Below are 16229 nucleotides of genomic sequence, written 5' to 3'. Positions count from 1 at the left end.
CTGGGGGAGACAGTGCTCAGGTTTGCTTCCTCTAGCCAGCCTTCTGCCGGAGAAGGTGGGCAAGTGTTCGGGGGAGAAGATTTCAAAGCGTTTCCCGTAGTCGGAGACAGGGTTGGTAGTGGTGGGTACGCCCCTTCCTCCCGCCATGTAGTTTTTTGCAATGTGAGGAAATGGTCAAGGTGTCAGAACCCCGTGGGTACATTTCGGGAGGGGGCTGGGAAGGTGCATATCCACCTCCCCTCGATCTTACTATTTTCATTTTTTACCGTGGACGGTGGGAAGGTGGGCGCACGTGAGCGGCAAGGGCACGCCTGTGTGCGCGCGCACCCCGGGGAACCAGCCCCTCTCACCCAGGTCCTTGATTGGACGCCTGTTTACACCTGACTGCCCCGCCCTCGGAGGTCAGATGTTCTCCTGAGGGTATCCGGGCGGGGTGCGTGTGGGGGCGGCGGTTGAGATTCCCTCCCCGAGGATTCCCGCGGAGGTGCCCCGACTCCGCGCGGTCCGCAGGCAGCGGCGACGAGCCTGGGAGGCGCGGGAAGGCGGCCCGCCTGTGGCCCCGCCCGTGCCGGCCCCGCCCTTCGGTGCCGGCCCCGCCCCTCCAGCCAGGCCCCGCCCCTCTCCCCAGGCCCGGCGGGCGCCGGCACGTCCTCTCGCTCCCAGCATGCCGTGCGGCAGCGGCGGCGCGGCGGGCGGAGCCGGGAGGCGGGGAAGCCGTGGCCGTGTGAGCTTGAGGAGCCGCCGCCACCGCCTCCTCCTCGCCGTCCTCGTCCTCCTGGGCCCCGGCGTCGCGGGCTGCGCACGGCCCTGGAAGAGACGCCGCCTCCCCTTCCTCCGCCTCCTTCTCGCGGCGCCGCTCCCGCCTCCTCGTCCTGCGCTGCGGGCTCAGGCGGAACCCGGAACGGCCGTCCGCCTCCCCCGCCCTCCGCCGCCTCCTCCTCGGCTTCCTCCTCAGCCCCCGGCCGGAGCGGGGTGTCGGCGGCGGCCGGTTCGGGCGGCTACTCGCGCTTCTTCGGGCGGCGGCGCTTGGCCATGTCGTGTCGGGGAAGGTAATGAGCCGCAGAGCCCCGGGGTCTCGGCTGAGCAGTGGCGGCGGCGGCGGCACCAAGTACCCGCGGAGCTGGAATGACTGGCAACCCAGGTGGGTGACCGGCGCCGAGCCCGCCGCCCCGACCTCCCGGGCCCCGCCTCGGGCGAGCCGAGGCCTAGGGCCTCCTGGCCGGGAGGCGCGGCCTAGGCCCTCCACCCCTCGGGAACCGGGCGCGGCTTCCTGGGTCTCCCCGCCCGCCCGGGCTGGGGGAGGAAGGCCGCTGGGAGGCGAGGCCTGAGTGCCTCCCCCTCCCTGCATTTCAGCCCCGGGGCTGGAGCCGAGACCCGGGGCGCCCGGCGGAGCCGCTGGCCTAGGAGTTGGGTCGAGGAGGGTGAAGAAAGCAGCTGCGGTTGGGGGGACATTCAAGTTACCACCTCTCCCCAAGTTGAGATTTGAATTGGGGGATCCTGAGAGTCCCGGACCCTCCCTGTTAACCATTCGCTTCCTCTGTTCTTCACCCTTTCAGCCGCCACGTGAAAGACCTCAACTGTGTTCCCTTCTGTGACCCCCCCCCCACGTGTTAATATTAAAAACAGAAAAACCCTCCAACTAAGGCCTTACTCTTGACTTGAGGCAGGACATTAGGGGAACGTGAGATGAGAGTGTGTGACTGTTAATGGGATCGACCCACTCTGATCTTGGGAAATGAAGTTTTCCCCAAGTGCAGGGGCAGTTACTCTGGTGAACAGCAATTCATACCGGGACACTTGAGAGTGAACACCTTGGGCTTTCACTTAGGAGAGTAGAGCATTTTCTCTTGTATGGGGGATTTGATCTCAGACCGATGTGGGGCCTGGTTGGATTTGAATATATTAGGAACATTAACTTTTTAAATAAATTCAGTTTTCTTGTCTTTCCGATTAATTATGGCACAGATGTTTCTAATTTAGGACTGATTTATTCTCTTACTAATTAACGACTTGTAGTATTCAGAGACTATTTGGAATTTAACCCAGTGTCTAGAATAACTCCCTAAATGTATGCAAATATATTTTAGTGTTGATTGAGTCACGGAGCTTTCATATACTTCAGAGCACACTTGCATTGTAATTGTCCAGAAATAGGCCCAGTAAATGTAAAATGCACATGTTGTTGGGATGTCTTTTTGCTTTCTGATAGTTACATGTAATTCCAGCAGTTTGGAAATTAACAATTTGGCAAGATATTAGATGTAACATTTTATTAAGACTTGATAGAAAAGTCAAGAAAATAATCTTTGGCTAATGTGCTACATTTCTTACTCTGTTTAATATGCCTTTTCGAATACTGTGTTTGTTGAGAACTGATGTATATAACTAGGTGACTTTAAAAATTAATGGCTGAGTCTAGAATTGAGATGTTACGTAGTAAAAGAAAAAATTGTTTGGAAAACATAGCTTCAACTTGCTCTGTACCACTTACGGTTTGTGAGTTAGAGTGCTTTAAATAAAACTAGTTGACTACTTTGTGTGTTTTTTTCTGTAATGACGTGCTTAGTTGTTTTGCCCTTTTATTGAAATGTATGAAATCAGATTTTGTTTTTTTGACATCTAACAAATTAGGTGGTAAATGAATTTGACACTTTAGAGCTTTTCTTTAACAATGGGTCTTCCATTGTTTTTTTGTATTGTGATCAGTATAAGAGAATTTGGTAACCTTTTAGAGTACTAAAGTGCCCTTCCTAAGTAGTCCAGAGGTTTTGGAAAAGAATAAATTGTAGCTTGTAGTTCTAAATAAATGGAGTAGAAGAGTTGCAGCCATGTGCTGGGGTCACCTGACTTCATTGCTGACAGGTATGAAGTCACATGGCTTATGTAGTTATGGAATATGTACATGAGCTATTAATAAATATCCATGTTTCTTTCAAGTGCTTTATTTCTTGGCTTTGGGGGGAGGAAGGGGGGCGGAGATTGGAAGCTCTCTTTGAAGTTGTGCTGTGCAACAAAGTTGCAGAACTTAATGCCTAGGTAGATGATACTGTGTGGTGCATTTGGTTACATGGAGTAACAGGATGTTGGAAATCCTTGATTTTCTCCTGATGTAGGGGGACAGAGAAGTATAGACATACTCCATAGCATAACTTGATTTCTTTGCAAGATTGCCATAGTTGATTTGTTAACAGCCAATAAAAAGCCTCAGATGTTTGCCAAGTCATAAATTTTCATAAGTTAAATTTGTCCCCTCTTCAGAAAGATGGACTCCAGGTAACTGATAGAATGGAGCTCGATCTTCTCTCTTGCTTAGATGAAGGTTTAAAACATCTTCAATTGCAGTCAGGCTCTTAATGGTTCATCTGAATCATTTTGATCTTAAAAAAATTGTTTGTCTTTTATGTACCATTTCTTCCCTGATTTTTTTTTGGCGAGGGGGGGAGGGCGGTTCTCTTCCTTGATTTAGGCATTTGAAAAAGTAGGATTTGAAAAAGCAATTCTTGTCTATTTCTTTTAGTGTTAGTTTGCCACTTAGTCTGGAAACTAACTGTTGAGTCAATTATGGCCACACACGATACCGCACGCATATTGACAGGAAGTGTTTCCAGGTGGATGAACAGACTAATGTGATGTGACAACAGAGCAAGCTCATCTTTGCTAGAAGCATACCTTTAACAGTAAGCGTTTATATAGTATGGCTTATATAGTCTTCCTTTTCATTCCCTATACTCTAATATTAAAGAATGGTTAGGCAAATGAGTGGTTTTAGGTCAGTTTTATTACTTGAAATCTGTGGATCCCTCAGAAGTGGAGGTGGTTTTGGGAATCTCTGGATGTCTCCATTTTTTCATATGGAGAGACAAGTGATATCAAGCTTCTTAGGTGTCTAACTCTTAGGTTGCCCTCTACAATAAGATAAAGTTTGTCATTTTCCTGACTTTATCTTGGGAAGTAATCTAGTTGTACCAATCAAGATAGATATCAGTATGATGTGTTTTAAAATTAAATATGCAATTAATAATTGTACATTTTAATATTCCAGAATGACTAATTTGATATTGGAGTCAAATATAGATAAGATTAATTCAACGAAGAGAAAGCATTCAGTCATTGGAAAACGAGTAGATTTTACTTTTACACTAGAGTCTTAGGATTTGATTCGTTTAACAAATGTATATTGGGTGTCTTACTGTGCCCAAACTCATGATCTTTGTATACTTCTAAGAGGATGAAACTATATATTAAAAATACCTTAAAATAAAAAGTTCCATTTCTGGTAGAATGTAGACAGATCAAAGTTCTCAGAAGTACAAATATTCTCTTTTGTGATGGAACAAAAGATGGAAGAGTTTTGTGGAATTAGAAAAGCCAGATAACTAGTATGTCTGATGTTATAAGACCTGAATTTTTGAAACCAGAGTTGTCTATTCAGCCTTTTATGAGTCCGTACTAAGTCTGATATCTGCAGGTTCATAATATAGTGGGATACATAAAGGATAAAATCAAGCGGAGTTACATATCTTAAAGCTGTAAATGGAATTTTAGTCAAATAGAATTTAATGATTACCACTTCTGTACCACAGATTTCCATGTGAACCGAAGACGGTTTTCAGCCAATTGTGTATGGGTGTTTAATTTTGGGAATGAAAGTTTGTTTTTTCCATTATGAAATAAAACATTCCTTATGAAGCATTTGGCAGTTATATCTTTAAGTTGAACCTTTTTTCCCCCTTTTGTTTTGGTTCCTTTATACATTGGAAATATAACAAGGCTTCTTTAAAAAAGATTACGAATGTTCAGTGAAAATATTCTAATTCAGTAAATATCTATGCCTTAGGGATTTTTATTATTTACAGAGCTACTGTCTCAAAGGAGGTTATAGGTGAGTGTGGGAGGTAAGAAAGGGGCTTTGCGAGGTCTAGCACTCTGGGAGGCTGAGGTGAGAAGATTGCTTGAGCTCAGAACTTCCAGACCAGCCTGAGCAAGAATGAGACCTTTGACCCCCCCTACCCCATCTCTACTAAAAATAGAAAAAATTAGCTGGGTGTCTTGGGGCATGCCTGTAGTCCCAGCTACTCAGGAGGCTGAGGCAGGAGGATCGCTTGAGCCCAGGAGTTTGAGGTTGCCAGGAGCTATGGTGACACCACTGCACTCTACCCAGGGCGACAGAGCAAGACTGTCTCCAAGGGAAAAAAAAAATTAATAAAAAAGAGAAAAGGGGCTGGGTGCAGTGGCTCATGCCTGTAATCCTAGCACTTTGGGAGGCCGAGGCAGGAGGATTGCTCAAGGTCAGGAGTTCGAGACCAGCCAGAGCAAGAGCGAGACCCTGCCTCTACTAAAAAATAGAAATTATCTGGACAACTAAAAATATATAGAAAAAATTAGCTGGGCATGGTGGCGCATGCCTGTGGTCCCAGCTGCTCAGGAGGCTGAGGCAGTAGGATCGCTTAAGCCCAGGAGTTTGAGGTTGCTGTGAGCTAGGCTGACACCCCGGCACTCTAGCCTGGGCAACAGAGCGAGACTGTCTCCAACAAAAATAAAAGAAAAGGGCTTTGTAAATGGTAAAGCATGTGGGTTTTGTGATAGAATTCTTGGTGTACTTATTTTTACATGTAATTAATGGAGTTTAAAACCTGGAGAGTAAAAGGAGGGAAAGCCATACAGTTGAGTAGGGGGCAAGGGGGTGATGAAATTGGTCTATACAATTTTTTTTTTTAAATTAAGAAACAGGTTATCACTATGTTGCCCAGGGTAGAGTTGTAACAATTTTGACAGTAAATTTTTTTGGGGGGGGTGGGATCTTTCAAAAAATTGAAAAAGGTAAGGATTTGGCAAAATGCAAGTTGTGCTTGGTTAGAGGGATGGGTACTTGTAAGGAGTAATACACACAGGAGTGAAGCTGAAGAGCTGGATTGGGAATTGTATTGTAGTCCTTGAATCATAGTTTAAGTGTATTTTGAATGACTTTAGGGAACCACTGAAATTTTACCAGCAGGGAAGTGGCATAATTTAGGGAGATTAAATCTAGTTGCTTCTTGAAGGGGTGTGTGTGTGTGTAACCACGGTAGGAGGCAGTTGGAACAGTCTAGAGAGGAGGTTGCGAAGGACCTGAATATTCTGTGGATAATTCACGATTTAAATTCAAGCAAAAGGATTCAGCCCAATATGTGGGAATTTCCATAAGCAAAAGCCCCTCATTTGTTTCCTGGTGTTGATGAGGATGGTCACTAAAGTAATACTTTTTATTTGCTGACTCTTCATGTTAGGACACACATATGAAATGTCACATATGTAAAATGGAGTGTGGTCCGTGGTGTCTTTTGGGAACATTAAATTCTCACAACTCTTTAGGATTTCCTGCCTTCACTGCCTGACATATAGTCAGCACTTACTTCCTTTCCTTATTCTAATCACCTGAAATAAATCCCTGAGGCCCTTTCATTGGACTACTCTTTATGGATTCACACAAGCTGCTTGTTTGGTGTCTTTTCATAGTGTTATCATTTTGGTTTTCTTTGGCTGTCTTAAAGTTTTTTCAGAGCCCATTTTATTTTTGGAACTACAAAATAAAACATTTCTCCTCTTGTATTGAGGCCTAACAGTAAAGAGTGCAGAAATTTTGTGGTTTAATTTCTATATGAAATGCTCTGACTCATTACATTTTGGCTCATTTTCTTTAAAGTATAAAGTGTAACCTGTTAAATTCTTAGTTTGCTCATGCAGAGATGTTTGGTTTGCTAATATTAATTCTATTCCATCTTGTATTAGTTGATTGAGTGTACCTTTTGTAAGTTGAATTCTCTTTTGAACTCCATTGTGGTATTTTTTGGCATAAATTTATGTATAGGTCTTAAATTCAGTGAATTTTTACAAATGTATACACCTGTGTAACTATGACCTCAATCAAGATACAGAGATACACAATGAATTTTTAGTTGGATCATATCTCCTCCCCTCTTTTCTTCGTAGTACTTAACCACTATCTGAAATTTTCATGTGTGTCTTCTCCAAAAAAACATATGTGCATGGATCTTGTATAATTGTTTTGCTTCTCTTATCCCCTTCTTTCCTACTAGCGCATCAGTGAATAGTATACACTCTATATTTGAGTGTCCTCCCTCAGGTAAATGTGTGAAAATGGTATTCGGGAAGTTTGTTTCTGTATTTAGAGTTAACTACAGAGTTTACAACACTGTTACTGTAGGATGCATTTTGAGGGGAACTGTACCTCTTATGGCAGCCCTGTTAGCCTGAGGAAGTAATTTCAACAACCTGATTGAGGAGCAGGTTCAAAGGGACAAGTTTCTAATGGACTGCAGAGGTCAGATTTTTTTACAGAAGGAATATGGTAATTTAAGATTCATAGGTTTTTATCCATCTTGAAAATACCTCACTCACATATTTAAGGTTCTTTTACACATTGACCGATTATTCTATATCTGTTATTTATGTAAACAGTCAGATTACTAAAAAATGAGGCACTGCATTGAGCCTTCTGGCATTCCATTAGAATGCCTGGAGAAACAAACCTCTTACCAGTTTTATGCCTGCTGTTTGGGGAATGAAACCCAAATTTTCCAGAATCAAACGATTGTTTTTCTCCTCCCACCCCTTTTTTTCCCTTGGAGACAGGGTCTTGCCCTGTTGCCTGGGCTAGAGTGCAGTGGCATCATCCTAGCTTCATGGTCGAAGGCCACATTAATTTAGCTGTAATCAAATAAGGCTGCATTCAAGAAACTTCAATTAGATATACTTAAAAATGTACATTATTTTGTAAAAATCTACTATGTACATAATTTCAATAAAAGGAAAAACAATTTGTTAATTTTAAAGTTAACTAACCTTTTAATGACTTTGTTGTATTTGCTTTTCGTTGGAAAGTATTTGAATAGTTGGTTGCTGTATGGAGGCCTGCAGTTTCAGTTGATCCTTAAGGGCATCCTGATTTGGGTTAGGGAGGAGAATGTAGATTCACAGGAATAAGGGGTTGAAAAGCAAGACAGCATTTTTTGGGGCGTGTTGCCAAAGGCATGGGTATTCTCCATTTTTTCATATTTCAGTTGGATCTTTCTTAGCATCAATGACTTCAAAATGTCACCTACTAAGATTTCAAATCAATTCATCTGTAGTTTTTTAGGTGCCTTGGTGATAACAACTAGGTGAGGCTGAAATGCTAATTTGAGTGTGATGTCATGATTCTCAAAGTCAGTGAGCCTTTCCTTGTATTCTCCAATTAATAGGTTTGTAACAGCTGTATATTCCTCAAATGATTTGCATATATCATCCTGCTCACCGGTGACCTTTGTTAACTGGGGAAAATGTTCATCTGAAATTTTCTTCTTCTGAAGAAGTGTTTTTTGAAAAGATAGCTTTATTCAAAATGCTGGGATTTTTTTGCCACATATCGTGTATAGACTTAGTTTTACCTTGCAGAGAAATATTAAGTGGTTTTGACTTGACATGATATCACACAGAAATGGTACATTCCTGTAAAAATCTTCTTTCAATAATTCACATTGCTGATTCTGTTCTTCATAAAATTTAACTATCTGCTCTTGCAGAGACAGAATTTTGGCTAACATCTGTCCCTGTGATGGCCAACACACTTTAGAATGATACGGCAAATCCACACGGAATACCTCAATTGTTCAACTTTAGCATGTTACAAAACTGATGATGGTGTGTTATATTTACATGAATGTAGTTAATACTTATAACTTGTTGCTGAGTGTCAAGATAGTAGCTTTAGCACAGAGATTTTGCTGATACAAGATACAATGAAAAGAAATGAGAGCATCTGGATCTGTTAATACTTTATTTTACCTGTGCAATAAACCCTTCATGTTTTCCTGTCATGGAAGGTGCACCATCTGTACATACACTAACTAAATTTGCCAAATTCAGTCCAGCGTCACAACATTTATCTTGAAAGTTTTTGAAGATATCTATTCCCTGTGTTCTGTTTGCAAGAGTGCCCAAAGCGAGTAACTTCATAGCAAAGAAAGTCTTCTGTTATGACCCACATGAAGTATAAAACCTGTGCCGAGTCAGTAGTATCAGTTGATTCATCCAAAGCAATTGAATAATATATATTTTACTTTTGAAGTGTTGCATGAGGTTCTGTAAGTCGAAGGCTAATTCATGCTGCCGGTCAGTTATGGTTCTTGAAAGAGGCAGTTTGTACTTTGAAATGTTATCGGAGTCTAAGCATCCTATAACTTGGACAATGCATTCTTTCACAATTTCTACGTCACTGATGTATATTGGCTTCCCTTTTTTCCCCAAGTGTATAAGCTACTTTATGAGTTGCTTTAGTGGCATTATTTCCAGGTCTTACTGCTTCTTGAAAGAATTGTCTTTGTTTTTGGTTTTCATCTTTTAATTTCTGCAGTACAGCCTTTCCTGCCTCTCTCTCCAATTTAAAATATTTATGGTCCTTATGAGTGTTATGCTGATGAGCACTGAATTTCTTTAATGTGGATATTGCACTATCACAAAGCAAGCAAATCATCTTATCTTTAGCAGAAACAAGATAATATTGCAGTTCCCAATCCCCATTAAAAAATCTGTTTTTTTCCCTCAGCATTCTCTTGGTCTTCTTTGAAGTGATGGGCTGTTAAGCAAACAGAATTAAAAAATACTTTCAAGCTGTGCAACTATTCACAAATTCCAAAGAATTTGGAACAGAACAGTGCACCATTGTCAAAAGCTGATAACAGACTGGCATACTCGATGCCCATAAACTCTCACCAACCAGCCTCTTGCGGTAGTGATGCCAGTCAGGCAGGAGATGTTAGAACTAAATCAAGTGTCAGCTTAGTCCTTATGGTTTACTAATGTTCTAATTGTGCCGGTCAGTCTGGGAGGATTATTTCATTGAAACTTACTTATTCTTTGGTATTTTAAATATGTTCATTTAAAAAATAAAATAAAAATATAAAAGACAAATAAAAATGTATTAATAAAAATAAAAGGATATGTTCTGCAAAATTTGGATTCAGTCTAAAGGCTGCACTTAAGGACCTAGCAGGCTGCCTGTGGCTTTCAAGTCCCAGGTTCCCCACCCGTGTCCTAGCTCACAGCAACTTGAAACTCTTGGTTTGAAGTGACCTTCCTGACTCATCCTCCCAACTCATCCTCCTGAGGAGCTGGGATTACAGGGGTGTGCCACCACACCTGGCTAAGTTTTTACATAATGTTTTGTAGAGATGAGGTCTAGCTATGTTACTCAGGTTGGGGGAATCAACAGATTTCTAAACATAGTGAATTATTTCTTTCATATCAATTTCCATACCCTTTCAAAAAAGGAAATTGGATTCTTGTTAGAAATTATTCCTTTGGGGGTTAATGTTGCTATTCATATTCACAGTATGTCTAGGAGTGTGTATTTATTTAAAAACCTTTTATAGACTTTTTGTGTTTATTAAATACCTTTTTCAGAGGGGTTTCTGGTATCAGAATTATATTTTATTTTTTGTTATGGAATGTCCTAAGTTATGTCCTTCCTTTGTTTATAAAGGGAGACACTACTTTTTTTTCCGTGTACCCTTTTTATCATCATAAAGAACCCCAGTAGTGATCTTATATGTCCACAAGAAAATTATTAGTGGCTCTTCAGTGGCCTTGCTACGTACATGTACAGTCTTTGGGAACCTACAGATATTAAAAAAGGTGTTAAACCTAGTATTTGTTATTTTTGAGTGGCATCCATTATGTTAATACCCTAGGGAAAAGTCTCCACTAATGAACATGTCTTGGATCATATGGTGACATATATTAATTTTTCCTCGGTATTTCGTAGCATTGGTAACATTGTCTTTTTTTAGTGAAGCTCTTTGAATTTAAAGTTTGCCTCTTATTTAAGTTTGTTAATTGAAAACATCTTTATTCTGTCTCCTTTAGCATTTTAATCTGATTTAAAAAAGTGTATGGTGTGTGTCTGAAAATTTAACTTTCATCTTGGGGCATTTAATTCTTTGAAGCAACCTGTCACTCTTGCCCTTCAGCCTCTTGAGGATCTCCCTAGTTTATATTCCTGACGATATGACCTTTGGAATTTCTTGTCTGAAATGTAACACTGTTTCCAGAACCTGATTTGATTTTAACACTGGAAATTCAGGTTCATTGCCCTAATGACAGACTCTGTCTTGGCTTCTGGAGATTTGCCAAATCTGGATAGAAAAACCTACTAATGTTAGGAAATATGTTAAACTTTTTGTCCTCTTTGTAGAATGGGACTCTATCTAAAGGTGATCACCATATCACAGAAGTATTATGTATATGTAATTGAAAAGAAAACACATCCTGGGATTTCTTTCATAAAAAGATTGATCACATTTCTTGCCTGTCCTTATGTAAAGAAAAATAAAAATGCAGCCGGTTTCTTAGCAGCAGGACTATAAAACTTGAGATTTAGTGTTTATTCATTAGTCAGATTTAAAGGAATTTACCTTAAGTCACAGTTTGTATTGTTTTTGAAAGACCTGAGGTAGGATTCTAACTATTAATGATGACTAATTCTATCATTTGAAATATTGGCAGCATTTTAATATGGTATCTTGTTCCTTTTTTGAAAATACTAAAGGTATAAATGAACTTACGCTTAATAGTAAAAGGTTGTATGTATGGGGTAATCAATTCACTGACTATAAAAATTTTGTAAAAGAAGCCTTTTATTTAAAGACCTATCTTGTATAGTTACTATAATGCTAATATTCCCCACATTTTTATTGTAATCTTATTGAAAATGCAAAAATTACATCATTATCACTCTTCTCTCCATTTGAAAATTAACATTATTATTATATATATGTTTAGAGACAGGGTCTTGCTTTATTAGCCAGGCTGGAGTGCAGAGTTGTGATCATAGCTCACTGCACTGTGGAACTCATGGGCTCTAGTGATCCCTCTGAGTAGCTAGGACTACAGGTGTGCCACCATGCCTGGCTAATTTTGGTATTAATATTATTTTAAATTTACATCATAATTGTACACATTTATAGGGTACAATGTGGTGTTTCCATATATATATCCAATGTCAAATGGATAATAGGTAATTAACGTATTAATCACTGATTACTTATTTTTTGTAGTCAGACATTTGAAATTTATTTATTTTGAAATATACATTATTATTGACTATAGTCACTCTACTGTGCAATAGATTTAGAAACTTATTTCTCCTGTCTGAAGCTTTGTACCCTTTGACCAACAATTCCACATTCCTCCCTATTCTTTTAGTCCATTTAAAAATCCACTTGCTGGCTTAGCATTGGGGTAGTTAGAAATAGAACCAAGGTGTTTTAGATTCCTCTCTCAGGTGTATTTATTTTTAAGAATGTGTGCTTTGTTTTTGGTATTCTTTCTTCACAAATATTTATCTTAGGAGAGGGTGGTGTGGTGAAAATAGCAATGAACTAAGAATGGGAAGACAAAGGTCTTTTGTACTGGCACTACCAGCTGTCCTTCTGAGGAGGTAATTTTTGCTTTCCAAAGATGTAGGGATATGAGGATTAGGTTAAAGATAAAGTTTGAGAAATTACTTTCAAAACGGTTGCAGTGCTACACAAATGGTATTTGTATTGCTTATGTCTGAATCAAATTTGAAATTTTAAATACAATTTAAAATTTCTTTTTTCCGAGAAAGTTTTAGAAGTTACTATACACACACGCTACACGTGTTTTCTAGTTCAAATTTCATTTTTCTTCTCTCAGAGTACAAGTGTATGAGTATAGTAACTTATAAAATTGCCATAAAGTTTGTGTCAAATCTTTCAGAGAATATATGGAATAGAAGCTTGTATAATTGTTTAATTTCTATTAAGTACAGCATATGACATTTATGATATTGTTTATATGCACACTATAAAAATGTTGGTGGGAATAGAATTAGTTGCTCTCCATTATAGTGGTTCTCTTTCTGCATTTTCTATTGTGTTTGCATTAGGCTATAAACCTATTTCAAGTTTGCTAATGAGGAATTTCAGCATGGATCTGCATCATTTTTTATTTTTTTTCTCTATATCTTATTATTTCTTTAAGAGCTGCTGTCACTTGAAATTATAAGCTAGGAAAAACAATCTAATCTTTGTGACTATTAGCATATATTGGGGGGCAGGTACAATATAAATGGAATTTATATAGAGAAAGGGGAAGTTGAAAGGTAGCTTATACTTTGCTTAACTTTTAGCATACAGTTGGAATTTAAGAACTCATTCTTCCAAGAATACCAGTTGAATGTTGAATTGCTTTTCTTCCTTTCAGTGTAGTGTGTATATACATATTTTTATTTTATTTTAATTTTTTATGGGAGTAGGGAGAATGCCAGGATCATGGAAAGGTTATACTCTGTTTTAAGTACTTGGAGAATAAAAAAAGAACATGCGTCTTCTAAACAAAGACAGGAATTAATGAAATGTCACAGGATAATAAGAATGTATATAGAGTATTAAGCAATCATAATATTTTGGTACTATTTGAAATTATAGTAATATACATTTGCTCAAAATGAATAAATGATTGCTTTCTCCTAAGGAACTTCCTATCTAGAAACATTGATTTTTCTCTATTGTTTATAGAAGGCAATTATAAAAGTTACTTATTTTAAACGACTTAAACCAATCTGATTAAAGTATATTTAGTATAAAATGTAACAAAGGAAAAAGGGTTTGTTTAGACCTTGCGGGTTTAAAGTGGCATAAGTGATAATTTTGAACTGTTTCATAGCTTTCTTAAACTTAAGGCTAAATATAAATACAAACACCTGAGTAAATTTCTAGCCACTGCCAAACAAAGTGGGAGCATTGTTTCCTGGCTCTTGATTGCTGCTTGCTAGTGTTTCAGTAGCTACCAAACCTGTCTTCATTTAATAAATTTTCCTGCCGTTAAAAGAATAGTGTGATTATTCTGGAAGACTTCCTTTCCCAACTATTTGATTTATGAGACTATTTTTGAGATTTATCAGAGATGTTTTAATTTAATTAATTTTGAAACTTTAAAATGTTTATTTTATTTTTTTAAAGATAGGGTTTCACTTGCCCATGCTGTCCTCAAACTCCTGGGCTCAAGTGATCCTCCTGCCTCAGCCTACCAAGTAGCTGGGACTACAGATGTGCATCTCTGTACCTGGCTTAAAAAATTTTATTTATTTAACTTTTTTTTTTTTTTGAGACAGAATTTCACTCTGTTACTTGGTCTAGAATGCAGTGGTGTCATCATAGCTCACAGCACCCTCAAATTCCTGGGCTCAAGTGCTTCTCCTTCCTCAGCCTCCCAAGTAGCTGGGACTATAGGCGTGGGCTGGCAGGCCCAGCTAATTTTTAAAAATTTTTTGTAGAGATGAGTGTTGCTATTGCCCAGACTGGTCTCAAATTTCTGGGTGCAAGTGATCCTCCTGCGTTGGCCTCCCAAAGTGTTAGGATTACAAGCATGAGCCACTGAACCAGGCCCCCAAAATTTTATTTTTAATTGGCATATAATAATTGTACATATTTATGGGGTACTGTATGATGTTTCAGTACATGTATTCTTATCTTTAAGCAGTGGGAAATGGCTACTTAAGGATCACCCTGTCATACTATGAATCTATTTGGTTGAAAAGAAAGCGATCACTCCTGAAAAAGAAGTCCTGATGCTTAAGCAGGAGGGCTTACCATACATATTTTACCTCTTATTGCAGGTAGCATGTTTCTTTACCAATGTGATGATTAGTAGTGGTTCTAAACCTGTTTCCTACTTCCAGTATACCTAAGGAGATATGTCCTGCAGGAGTTATTGGGAATGTTGAAACTTACCAGTCGTTTAAAAATCCTCTTGTTGTCTTAGTATATATGCCTTGGTGAAGTTAGAAGTAGAACCAAGGGGTTTTAGGTTCCTCTCCAGGGTGTAATTTTTTTTTTTTTTTTTTGTGACTGAGTCTCACTCTGTTGCCCAGGCCGGGGCATCAGCCTAGCTCACAGCAACCTCAAACTCCTGGGCTAAAGCAATCTTCCTGCCTCAGCCTCCCGAGTAGCTGGGACTGCAGGCATGTGCCACCATGCCCGGCTAATTTTTTTCTTATATATTTTTAGTTGGCCAGATAATTTGTTTCTATTTTTAGTATAGACGGGGGTCTCGCTCTTGCTCAGGCTGGTCTCGAACTCCTGACCTCGAGCGATCCACCTGCCTCGGCCTCCCAGAGTGCTAGGATTACAGGCGTGAGCCACCGCACCTGGCCTCATAATGATTCTTAATCTTCTGTGTCCTAATGGCCTATGTTTGGCATTTCTTTGTAGACTTGCGATCTTTTTTGTCCTTCCTCTACTAAGGAGGTCATGGAGTCAGATATTTTCTTTCAGTCGTGGCAATTTCCAAGGCAGAATGGGATGTTTCTAGAGTACTCCCAGGACTTGGTGAGAAAAGAGGATGATAAGCAGTACAAATGGGCGCTGAAGCAGGGCCTCTTTAATGCTATGAGCTAGCTTGAGTTAAAAATAAAGGCAAGGAGCCAGGCACTGTAGCTCGTGCCTGTAGTCCCAGTTACTGGGGAGGCTGAGGTGGGGGGATCACTTGAACCCAGGAGTTGAAAGCTGCAGTGAGCTATGATCATACCGCTGTAATCCAGTCTAGGCAACATAGTGAGACCTCATCTTTAAAAAAAAAAAAAGTTTTTAAAAAGATCTGGCATGGTGATTTATACCTGTAATCCTAGCAGTTTGGGAGGCTGAAGCTGGAGAATTGCTTGAGGGCAGGAGTTCAAGACCAACCTGGTCAACAGAGCGAAATCAAAAATTAGCTGGGCCTGGTGGTGCACATCTGTAGTCTCGGCTACTTGGGAGGCTGAGGCAGGAGGATCACTTGAACCCAGGAGGTTATAGTGAGCTATGACTGTGCCACTGCACTCTAGCCTGTGTGACAGAGTGAGACCCTATCTCTGGCGGGGCGGGGGTGGGAGAGAGGAAAGGAGAAAGTCAAATAACATGGTGCCTTTAGGTGAACAGTTAGTTGGAATAAACAAAATTACTTTTGTTTAATGGAACACTGAATTCACATTTATATTAGAGATTAAAATCATACTGGATTTTATAAGTACCAGTATTCTCAATACCTGGTAAGATATGAATTTATGCAATTGAGGTCCGAAATCTCAGAATACTTAAATTTGCAGTGGAATTCACGTGTTTGTCTCAGCTGATACTCTTCTGATTTTATCAGCCTAGTGCTTTGGATCTGTTCACATTTTTTGCATTGTC

At 39.9% G+C, this 16229-nt stretch overlaps 1 protein-coding gene across 1 annotated transcript in view; it reads left to right on the top strand.

The window, feature by feature from the left end:
* Window positions 1-661: 661 nt before the first annotated feature.
* LOC123632427 (serine/threonine-protein kinase SMG1) overlaps window positions 662-16229 on the top strand; it is a 115599-nt gene continuing 100031 nt past the window's right edge. Inside the window, exon 1 of the mRNA XM_045542685.1 lies at window positions 662-1141. Within this exon, the coding sequence (XP_045398641.1) occupies window positions 1053-1141 (89 nt within the window). The 5' untranslated portion in view covers window positions 662-1052. The remainder of the gene's footprint in view (window positions 1142-16229) is intronic.

This window comes from Lemur catta, chromosome 2 (assembly GCF_020740605.2).
Source record: "Lemur catta isolate mLemCat1 chromosome 2, mLemCat1.pri, whole genome shotgun sequence".
In the NCBI taxonomy this organism is placed as follows: domain Eukaryota; kingdom Metazoa; phylum Chordata; class Mammalia; order Primates; family Lemuridae; genus Lemur; species Lemur catta.
This window is presented reverse-complemented; position numbering and strand designations above follow the sequence as displayed.